This window comes from Arachis hypogaea, chromosome 16, assembly GCF_003086295.3.
Source record: "Arachis hypogaea cultivar Tifrunner chromosome 16, arahy.Tifrunner.gnm2.J5K5, whole genome shotgun sequence".
NCBI lineage: Eukaryota > Viridiplantae > Streptophyta > Magnoliopsida > Fabales > Fabaceae > Arachis > Arachis hypogaea.
In genome coordinates, this window is record NC_092051.1 from 9,559,218 (window position 1) to 9,571,630 (window position 12,413).

General features: G+C 22.0%; 1 protein-coding gene and 1 long non-coding RNA gene across 3 annotated transcripts; one reads left to right on the forward strand and one right to left on the reverse strand.

The window, feature by feature from the left end:
- The first annotated feature begins 569 nt into the window (after nucleotides 1-569).
- Nucleotides 570-8,149, forward strand: LOC112756333 (beta-amyrin 11-oxidase). The gene is made up of 8 exons (XM_025804872.3): nucleotides 570-855; nucleotides 2,595-3,078; nucleotides 3,791-4,057; nucleotides 5,553-5,642; nucleotides 5,819-5,897; nucleotides 6,476-6,582; nucleotides 6,684-6,808; nucleotides 7,845-8,149. The coding sequence occupies exons 1-8, from the start codon at nucleotides 629-631 to the stop codon at nucleotides 7,954-7,956; spliced, it is 1,491 nt and encodes a 496-aa protein (XP_025660657.1). The 5' UTR covers nucleotides 570-628; the 3' UTR covers nucleotides 7,957-8,149.
- Nucleotides 8,150-9,180: 1,031 nt separating this feature from the next.
- Nucleotides 9,181-12,413, reverse strand: LOC140179891 (uncharacterized). Of its 2 annotated transcripts, XR_011873779.1 has the most exons (4): nucleotides 12,221-12,413; nucleotides 11,398-11,470; nucleotides 10,527-10,605; nucleotides 9,181-9,333 (listed from the first exon to the last, which is right to left on the reverse strand). It is a non-coding gene; the product is annotated as an uncharacterized lncRNA (long non-coding RNA). The 2 variants fall into 2 exon arrangements; XR_011873778.1 differs by lacking the exons at nucleotides 11,398-11,470; nucleotides 12,221-12,413 and having other exon boundaries at nucleotides 10,527-10,993.

Genomic DNA, 12,413 nt, shown 5'->3' on the forward strand with positions numbered 1-12,413 from the left:
ACACCAAACTCGTTTAAAATCTTTTGGATTAAATTAAAATAAAATATTTAAAATATATTAAAATTTAGTTTAAATATTAAAGACTAAAATAATACTTTATTTTATTTTTTATATTTTAAAAACTTATAAATAAATAAAAACAGTAAAAAAAAATCTCTTTTCAAAATAATAAGCACAAAAAAAAATCCAATTAGATCTATCCATAATCCTTCAACCAAGTGCCAACAGATGTATAATAACACATAAACCTACTCCCATATGTGTCCAAAAGTCAACATTAAAAAGTGTGAAAGTGGTCAAATTAAAGGTGAGTGTGTAATTAAAAAATTTAATTTTAATACACTATGAATATAAAATAATTATATATATATATAATTATATGATATTCTATTAGTATAAATAATTATTTTTTATATTAATTATGTGAATAATTATTTAAAAAAACAAATATAATTATCCATTTATATAAAATGCTTTATACTGTTTTTTCATTAAAATTAAACTCTACGATTATAATGATAATACTAAGAGAGTAACAAAGTTCTAATAAAACAGTCATACAGAAAAAAAGTCCGAATATAAATATAGCCCCTAAGCACACAACTCAACTCAACTCAAGAAACTGGGAATGAAAATGGAGATAATAAGTTGGGTTTGGACGATTGGTGCCACATTGTTGGCATGCTACTTTGTGTTAAACACATTGGGGAGAAGGATCAATGAATGGTATTATGATTTCAAGTTAGGAGACAAGCACCGTCTTCTTCCTCCTGGTGACATGGGTTGGCCTCTTATCGGCAAAACATTGCACTATTTCAAGCATCCTCATTTATTTGTCCACAATCTTGTTTCCAAGTTTGTATCATTTCCTTATAGTATTCCCTTTTTTTTTTTTTACCGTTATCGTTTTTTATTTCGAATAAATATAGTATTTTACTCATTTATAATTATTTATGTGTATCTTTTTATTAACTTAAACTTTTTTTAAAAAATAGTTTTATGATCCATAGATTGAAGGAGTTTTGCTTAGACAATGGAGATCATGGCCTCCAAAACTTTTGTAAAAAAATTAGTAATTTTACTTAAAAAAAGAAATTAGTTCATTTAGTTAAATTGAAATGCTTTCAATTTATTTATCTGTGTTCAACATCCACTTTCATTATTCTCTCAAATCTGTCCTATATGACAGTAACAAATTGAGCATATTTAGTTTCTCATTTATTTTCATGTATTATTTTATTTTAAAATTAATATTACAAGTTAAATATCATTGTAGTATCAATATTGTTTATTTTAATAAATTTTGGTATTTTATTTTATTAAAAACTTAAAATTTTATTTTATTGCATTATATTATTTGATTGTAATAAAAAAAATAATAAATATAATTAGTCTTGAGACTTTAAGTTTGAGAGATAGATATTATTAAAGGTGAATTTGATCTTTTAAAATGTTAAAAAAGAATTATAAGTTGGAATTAATTTTATATAATTTAAATAGAAAACCAATCTTTTGAAAAGAAAACTAGGCCCTTAAAATGGGCTAAACCCATTGGGCCAGTCCGTTTATCCGTTTAAATGGGCGGACTTTGCCTCTAAAATTAAGCTCGTTTAAATTTTGGGTTAAACGGGCTGAACCCGATTAACTCGAAAAAATGACGGGTTAAACGGGCTAGCTCGCGGGCTAAATGGGTGGTCCGTTTAATTTTTTTTTACATTTTTTTAAAAAAAGTAGCACTTTTAGCTAATATTTCTCTCGATCTGACCCGAAAATTCAACCCATCAACTAAAAAAATATTATTTTTAATAGTTTTTGACCTAAAAGTGGTATTTTTTATCAAAATATTTTTCAAAAAATAAAATAAAATGATAAACAGGCTGACCATAAACGGTCCCGGTTAAAAAATTCTAGCCCGCGAATAAAGCGGGCTTAAACGGGCCAACCCATTTAACCTACGAGCTTAACGGGCCGGGCCTAAATGGACTGGGTTAGCCCGTTTGACAGCCCTAAAGAAAACTCAGTTTTTAGATAAAAAAAAATTGGTCTTTGAACAAAAATGGATTTTTATGTGCAAAAACTAATTTTTTGTCACGCAAAAACTGGTAATTTTTTAAAAATTAATTTTTTATTTAAATAAAATCAATTTGGTTTATTAACCTAAACGAAATTTTTTAATTAACCAAAATCAGATTTATTTTTTTTGTTAACCTAAACATATGTAATTCAACATATTAATAACAAAATTAAAAATAAAATAATTATATTTATAAATTTTATTTTAATATAAATACTATTATATAATTTTTTTATTAAAATTTCTGGCATCTCATAACAAAAATTTTTAAGCTCCGTCACTATTTATTATTTCCTCATGTCAACTTCTGTTTTTGAAAAAAATAATATAATAATATATAAAATACAGAAAAAATAGTACAGAGTAACATTATAAAAAATGGAGTGGATTTATCATTTCTCAAATTATTAATCAATTTTTTTCCAATAAAAAATCAAGAAAACAATGTTACTATACTTTTGGGAGAATTTGACTTTATCATTTTTGGATATGAGCACTACTTTTGTGACAATTTTGACAGATATGGAGAAATTGGAATGTACAAGACACACTTGTTCATGAAGCCAACTATTATGGTGTGCAGTCTAGAGGCCTCAAGGAGAGTATTAACTGATGATAAAAACTTTAGGTCTAGTTATCCTGAAACCGCCATAACAGTGGTTAAAACGATCTTATCTGAAGTGTCAAGCGAGGATCACAAGCGTTTTCGACGCCTAGTCACTTCCCCCATTCTGGGTTACAATGCTTTGGCCATGTTTCTTGAACGCATAGAGGACATTGTTGTCAATTCACTCCAACGAATGGCCAATGATAGCATACAACATCCTATTGAGGTCATCACAGAGACCAAGTCTCTCGCCATGAGAGTCATCCTTCACATCTTCATGGGATCTAAGGATCAAAACATAATCAAGCAAGTTGAACATTTGTTTAGTGATATTGATGATGCCTTGTTCTCTTGGCCAATTAACTTACCTGGTTTTTCTTATTACAAAGCTCTCAAGGTTAGTACTTAGCACTTAATTCATGTATAGAAAAAGCATATTAAAAGACTAATATTTTCTCAATGATATATATTGGAATGAAAAATCTTTTAAGAGGATATATTATTAGAAATCTTTTTTAGCAAACAGTAAAATTGAATGAAAAGTTACAAAATTTATACAAATACATTTTTTTAATATTTTTTTATTAAAAGGTTAATCTTTATTTTCTACCAAAATTTCACCTTTTACTGTAGTATCTTTTTTGGAAACTACTCTAATAAAGACGTCTAAAACGTTTTTTTAAAATATTTTTTAATAATTAAAATTTAACACATATAATCGATTAAATTGTGTTATTTTTGTCAAAATTAGGCCAAACAAATTAATTTGATTGAAAATTGGTGAATCAAATTTTGAATAAATTTAAATTAATATTATTTTTTTTAAATGACTATAATACCCTTATTATAGAAAAAAAAACATCTTTAAATGACTATATGTGTTAAATTTTAATTTTTAAAAAACATCTTTAAAAAAAAATTTAACATCTTTATCTAAGTGACTTCTATTTTTTTTTTTTTTAATTAAGTTGACTAAAACATATGGCATAATAAATTGGTCAATAATTTCTAAACCTTTGCAAACCACCTTACTGCTGCTGGCTAATTTCACGCTTAATAATATTTGCTTATTGGTTATTGATTGATTTGTTACTTGGCATATTAACTAGAACCGCAAGAAGATGGAAAAAATAGTTGGATCCTTTGTGGAAGATAGAAAGATGATGTTAAAAAATGGTGAAGTATTATCAATGAAGAAAGATCTTGTGGATGTTCTTTTGGAACTGAAAGATGTGAATGATCGAAAATTAAAGGATGAGGACATTGTTGACTTGTTGATATTATTCTTAATAGCTGGTCAGCAAACTACAGCTACCACTATAATGTGGGCAATGATTTATCTTACTAACAATCCACTTGTCCTCAAGAAAGCTAAGGTAATTTGGAATTTTATATTATTCATTTGGCTATTTTTATAGAAAAATATTTAATAAAATAATAAAAATTTGTAGTATTATAAATATTTTTCTTATAAACTATAATTTAATTTATCTTGTTAGTTATATGACTATTTAAAAAATTAATTTAATTTGTTCCTATGTAGGCTAAGTATTACACATTTAGGTATAATTCTATTTACCCTCCTATTTAATGTGTCATGCTTGAAATTTAATTATAACTTATCATGGTCAACACAGAAGTTTTTGAAAAGAGAAATAATTAACAATTTTAATTCATTCTCTTAGTAATTATCTTCTTAGTACTTAAATACGTAAAATCTAAATATATATTTTATTTTTTGAAAATATCAAAAAATAAAAAAATAAATTTTTTTATTTAGAAATTTTAGATAATAAGGATGAGTTATGGCTCTAATTATTTTCCTTCTAAACAATAATCCAACGTTTGAATTTTTATTTTTTGAAAATATCAAAAAATAAAAAAAATAAAAACTTTTTTATTCAGAAATTAGATGATAATTAAGGATGACAATTAGCACTTGTTTCAAATGAAATTATGATTGAATTTTTTCTTTTATTAATGCAATTTTTATAACAACAATTTATCACAATTATTATTTTGTAACCCACTATTGTTGTTCATTTAAATCCATGACTATTACTAAAAATAAAAGTGAAGGAGCTTTTTTTTAAATTTGTGAATCTCACTTATTATTAAAAGTTCATAGTTTTTTTTTTTAATGTGGATAAAAAATTCCACCTTTGCTTAAAAAATAATGTTTTGCAAGAGTGTGACAATTAAAGTTTTATATATTAAATTAAAACTTATTATATTTTTAAAATTCTTAATACATAATAAAATAATAATTTCAATAAATAATAATACCTAAACCGTATATATATATATATATATTAGAGTATAGTAATAAGCTATATAGTTTGATTCTGAAAAAATCACAACAAAATTAAAATAGATAATATAGATTTATTATAATTTAAATGTGTATAATCTAATAATAATTTAACATTAAAAATTCATATTATAAATGAAATTTTAAGAGTGTGTTTATAAAAGTTTTATGTATTAAATCAAGAGCTTTTTTTTTAATACAAGATTAAGTAAACAATCTTAAAGATAAAGTATAATTAAAATTATGAATGATTTTTTCTCATAAACGTTTAACATAATTTTATATAATCGATGGAAATAAATTTTTGAAATAATGCTTTATATTATTAAACATTCTTATTATAACTTTTAATGTGGATACAAATTTCTACCATTACTTAACAAATAATTTTTTTTCAAGAGTGTAATTATTCAAATTTTATATATTAAAATAAAAGCTGATTATATTTTTAAAATTATAAATAAATAAATAAATTTTAAAATAAAACCTAACCCCATTTTGTTTGGTGCTTCTTTTAACCCCCCCCCCCCCCTTCTTTTAATTTTATATACATCTTGTAGGAGGAGCAAGAAGAAATCATGAAGTCAAGGTCACCTTCGCAACAGTATTTAACTATTGAGGAAATTAAGAAAATGGTTTATCTAAGTAAGGTAATAATTGTATAATTTAGAAAATAGTACATAGTACATTTACAATATATGCATATTGAGGAAGTCATAACAGGAGAATAGAGCATTTAGACAGCATAATTTACACTATTTTTTAGGAGAGGGAGCAATTGCCAACAATTAATATGATAATTATTATTAAATATTATGTTTTGTAGGTAGTTAACGAAGTATTGCGTGTGACCGATTTTTCGTTTCTACTTTTTCGAGAGGCGACTGCTGATGTGAACATTAATGGTACTTTTATGTTTTATTATTGATTTGTTTCTCTCATTCATATATGGCAATTCATATGTCTTACATTTTTTATATTAATAAATTTTTAATTTTCAATTCATCGTTCATAAAAAATAAAATAACTTTTATTTTTAAAGCAATAACCATTCTGGCTTTAATTAAATATTGATTAACGAAATATATTTAGCCATTCTCATAAGTTATTGTCAAAATTTATAGGCCATATTAAAAAAAAAGAGAAAAAAATATTATATAAATGTGTGTATGCATAAGTGTGCGCTCGTAAGTGATTTATTTTGATTATTAATTAATCAATCTCGTTATGTTACCAACAGTATTTTTGTCAATTTCTGCTAACTCTTATTTATAACTGTATTTAATAGAATTATTTTTGTAGATGTGTCTAATAAAAATATCTTTTTTATGACTGTGTTTAATAAAAATATCTTTATAGATATATTTTCTGAATGTGTCTCTTTATATATATATTTAAAATATAATAATTAATTATTGTTAACAATAAATTGATAGATAATATGTTGGTACGTTATATTTTTTTTTAATTAATACACTTTCAGGTTATATTATACCCAAAGGATGGAAAGCAGTAATTTTGCCGAAAACTTGTCATATGTCTTCTGAATATTTTACCAATCCGAAAAATTTTGATCCTTCCAGATGGGATGTAAGTACATATATTTCAGTAGCATTATGGTTTAAAATTATATTTCATGGAAATTATTATTTTTCAAATCTTTTTGGTTTGGATGATATATTGGTGTGCAGGATGATAATAATGCAAATCGAGAAGCCTTCATTCCTTTTGGGGCTGGAACAAGGATGTGCGCTGGAAGAGATCTCACCAAAATTGAAATGCTCATCTTTCTACATCATTTCCTTCTTAATTACAAGTTAGTTAAATGTTCTTATATTTCTCTTTTAATTTGTTCTTTTTTCTTTTTGTTTTCTTTACTAAATGTTAGATCATCAGGTAGGTCTTTACATCATTAATAATTTATATGACTTCATCCGATATATAATACTAGCTCCAGAGACGGATCAAAAAATGTTATTATGGTCAATAATACATATAATATTAAAAATTATATAATATAAAATATATTATAAAAATATATCGATAAAAAATATATTTTAAAGTATAAAAAATATGTATGTACTTTTATTTAACGAAATGATCGATTTTTCGTATTATAAAATTCATCGATAATATAATTTGTATTAAATTTTACAATAATTTTTTTTAATATAATTAAAAGATAATTAATAAAAAATTTATCTTTTATATTATTTTTGAGTTATTTTTTACAATAGTCATAATTGAAAAAGATCTCTTAATTGTAATAGTTAAAACAGAAAAAATTAATATCAAATGAATAAAAAAAGACGGTCACAAGAAGAAAAAGAATTCAGTTTATAAAATTTAAAAATTTTTATTTAATAAAAAACATTAATAAAAATATTTTTTCAAAATTTTTAAATATTATTACTTTTTTTAAATATTAAAAATTATTAATATTTAAATTAGACTGAATTTTTATTTATATTAAATTAAAGACCAATTCTATGGTGCCTATAAATTGATATTTAAATTTTGTCTAATAACTTATTTTTTGTAGTAAATTTTGATTTTTTAAAAATTATTTATTATTATATTTTTTAAATTAAATATTTTTTTTTACATTTTTTAATAAATAGACACTATTTTTTAAACATTATAATATTCACTTAAATTAAATAATAAATATTTTTTAAAATTAAATTATATAATAATTTATTACTATTAATTTAAAAAAAAAAAAATTAGGAGACCTCCACTCACCCCTTATATCCGTCCTGCGTAGCGCCTTTGATATCTCATTTATTTATAATTTCGAAATTCTCTATTATATTATTTCGTATTATTATTAATTCGTTTTAATTTTATAGGTTTGAGCAAATAAATCCAGAATGTCCTGTCTCTTACCTCCCACTACCCGTGCCTAAAGATAATTGTCTTGCTAAGGTCGCAAAGGTCTCAATGGAATATCTAAGTGCTTGATGTGCAAGATCAACTCATATATATATATATATCAACAATGCTAGAGAATTAAGAGGGTACGAGTTAAAAATTACCTAAATACCTTTGAGTGAATTTAAAATTTTTACATAAATAGTGTTTATGCTAGGTATTAGGATATTTCTTCTACTATGTATCAAAATGTTTCTTTTTATACTAAATAGATGTTCTTTTATATATTTTATAAAATTTTTTATATACTAAGAATTAGGATTGTTAGAAGTTCCATGATTCTCGCCTTTATTTCTCCAACGTAACATTCAGAATTTTAATTTGGAGTGAGAAGCAATTAATATCAAATATTATAAATTAAAAACAAATAAAATTAATTAAATATAATTATAAATTAGTTAAATTATTTATTTTTTGGCCGATCGCCTCTTAGTTCCATATACTTTATATATATATATATATATATATATATATATATATATATATATATATATATATTTGTTGCCTAAGTTTATCTATATATGTGCCTTATATATGTTATTGGAAAGGTTTAGTAACAAAAAAATTAGTTAAAAATAATTAAAGTTTATTTTATTTAATATTTATTAATTATTATTAAAATTAATAAATAAAATAAATTTAGATTTTTTTATCCTGTTAGTATTATCAATATGTTATTATTAATCTTAAATGCAATAATGTAATCTTTGAGACTTATTATTAGTTATTATTATATATGTAATATGTTTATTTCGAACCTAGCTAGGTGGTTTAATAACAAGGCCTACTCAAATTTGCATGCTAAAACTAAAGTTACACATTTTTTATTTTTTGATAATACTTTTTAAATTTACATGTATTTTTAAATTAAAAAGATTGTCAAATTGTAAAAAATATTATTTTAATTTTCATAATATTTTTTAAGTATTATCAAAATTACTTAACCACGCACTGTACTCACTATAATAATAAGCATCATAATATACACCTTATTACAATGATGTTTATCTAAATAAATCATAGGAATTTCAAAATATTATATAATCAATCGTATATAAAATCATAATTTGCAATTGAACTCGCTACTCAAAATTAACATTAGTGCTGGCTTAGAGTTTTAATCTTAAAATATAAACTTATGTTTTTACGTCATTGTCATACATTGTTCTATAATCTAGATAGTTTTCACCTGGTTGTCGTACCTTAATTACTCTATAATCTAGATAGTGACACGCGAATTCAACAATTAATAAGTTAATTTAATAGTTGAAATCTGGAGACATGTCTTATTACTTTAGATTGAATTGAAAGTAACTACCAAATTAATTTCTCAAATAATTGTATACGGGCTGAAAACAGTAAATAAATAGGGAAACCGAATCGGCCAGCAACGGTTGGAACTTGGAACTGCACATGGAAGATGGCAAAACTTTAGCATGCCTTTTTATCACTAAACCATTTGTCATTTCAGTATATAAGGATTATATATTGAAATTTGGTGTAACTTAAAAAGATAATAAATTATAGTTTAAATAGTATAATTTTTTTATATTTATTTAAAAATTATGAATTTGAATCTCATTTTTAATTTAAAAAAAACATTTTTTTTATATATTTGTTCATATAAAATATATATTATATAAAAATTCATATTATATTATAATTTATATACAATTTAATTAAATTAAAATTAATATTAGTTATGTATGACAAAAAATAATTATATAATAAAATTTGAATTAAATAATTTTATAGTTATTTAATTTAATTTTAATTTTAATTTTGTATTTTTTATTTTTTGAATTAATTATATTTTTAATTATGTACTATTATTAATAGAAATATACATTTTATTAAAAATTTATATCTAGTTTTATATTTATTATTTTTAAAATTTGAGATTTAATTATTCTTAAATATTAAAAATATATATATATATATATATTTAAATTTTAAATTTAAATTTTTTATTATTTTTTATTTTTTATTTTATTTGAAACTGAGCCAACCAATGCAATTAATAATTTATCGATTGAATCAGTAAACTAATAAATCAATAATCTAATCAATTCAATTACCGAATCAGTCCTCCCATCAATACAATAATGCAATGTGCCTCAATTCTGTTTACATTATCTAAGACCCGGATTCCATATTTAGATACAATGTATGGAAAGCTAGTACTGAAGTTTCTTATGGTAGTGGTAGGTTTTTAATTTAATTGTGATTATGTATTTATCAAAAATTAATATATACATACTAAAAATTAGTCAATTATTATTATATATTTATGTATAAATAATATATTATTTAATTTATTTTTAATATATATTTTTTATTAATAATTAATTTAATTATTAATTTTTTATATGTACTATACGTAACATACACAAATTTTTGATAAAATAAATAAATTATACTTTTTATTAATTTAACTCATATTTAAATTTAGGGGAAAAATAAAATTTTTAATATTATCAACCTTTTAAAGTTTTATGATTAAAAATAGTAGTTGATTCTAAAAAAGTTAATAAAATAATTAATTATTTTAATATTAAATTAAAACTTTAAATTCTTTTAAAAAAGAAAAGAAAATCTACCTGATGATGACAATGAGTAGTGGGCTTGGCTGGTGGCAAACTAGGGACTTGTGAAGAAATAAATTACAATGATTCGATCCTGACTCGAAGCAGATTCAAGCAGTAGTAAGTAGTTCACTTCTTAATATGTGTGCCGGAGAGTGGAAAGCAAAATCACATTTATATACTCGTAAATTCTTTGATTGCACAAAGTATATTATTTTATCCTCCATGCAGCAAGCGTGAGATTTGGATTCTTTTTATTCTTGTTTGAAAACATTTTCAAAAAATCTGTATTATTTATATAAAAGTATATTTTTATACTAATTTATGGTTTGTAATTAAAATATAATGGTAGGTAATTTTTTGATTCAAAAGATATTTAATTTTTTCTATTAAAAAATTTTGATTATTTAGATGAATGATTATTTTATTAAAAAATTATAAAAGATATATAAATATATACATAATAATTAATTAGTGGTGAATTTTAATGTTCATTGTAGAATATTTTCGTTAAAAAAGTATGCATTTACCTAGACTGATTTCTGATCTGTTTCTATTTTTAATATTTTTTATTGTAAAATACTATTTTGGTTTTTAATATTTAGATTAAATATTAATTTAATTTTTAACGTTTCAAACGTTATATTTTAGTCTAAAAATAATTATCTTAAAAAAAAAAATATGATTTAATTAAAAATATTGTTAATATTTACAATACCTCAATATCCACTCTATTAATTATTCTTATCAAATTAAAAAAATGAGACAATATTGAATCTGTTAAAATTTTTTAGATTAAAATAAAATGTTTGAAAGATTAAGAAATACATTAAAATCTAATCTAAATATTAAAAACTAAAATAAATTACAATGATTCGATCCTTACTCGAAGCAGATTTAATCAAGTAGTAAGATCATCTCCAGTAGGGGAGTAATCTTAATTTCTATTTATGATCCACCTGTCATAAAAAGTAACACTTTTGTGTCATAAACAGTAAATAGAAACTCAAAATATCTCTCTCTTTTCCATTAGGAGGAACTAACTTTAGTCCCTGTTGTAATCCCACTTAATTAATTAATTAAAATACTTAAAATTAATATAATTACTGTTTTTAATAATATATATTTTTTTACCAAAGATAGGAGACTCGAACCCGTAACCTCTTAATTGAGTATGGAGAGATTATGCCATTTGAGCTATTACTCATTGGCTTTTAATAATATAATTTAAATTTATAAATTTAAAAAAATTTACTATTAAAATATTAATATTAAATAAATTCATATATAAAAATAATACACAATATATAATTCGAGATTATATTAATTTGTAAAATTATTTAATATAAAAAAATATAGTTAAACTCTATTATTTTGTAATATAGTTAACATTTTAAATTTTATAAATAAAAAATAAATAACTCACTAAAAAATTATTTTATAATATATAAAAAATTAAATTTATTTTTTTATGTAAATAAATTTAATTAATTATAATTGAATATAATTATTTAATTATAATTAAAATTATTAATATAAATTATTAATTAAATAATAATATAATTATTTATTATGATTAATTATAATTTAATTATTTTAATAATATTAACTATAATTCAATATAATTATTAAAATAATAATTAATTAAATATATTATATTAATTATTTAATATAATTATTTAATTATTATTATTTTAAAGATAACTTACCACATAAGTCATAACAAGTAATCATTAGTGGAATAGAATCCCTCTGAAGAGAAACTCCTCTTCTTTAAGACTTGTGCGAGGACTTCTTTATTATTTTCTGCAACGGTTGGAGTCCTCTGTGTCTGAAAAAAAGTGAAGGAGGGACTCTCTATTAAACGTGCTCTAAGCAGTTCACTTCTTAATATGTGTGCTG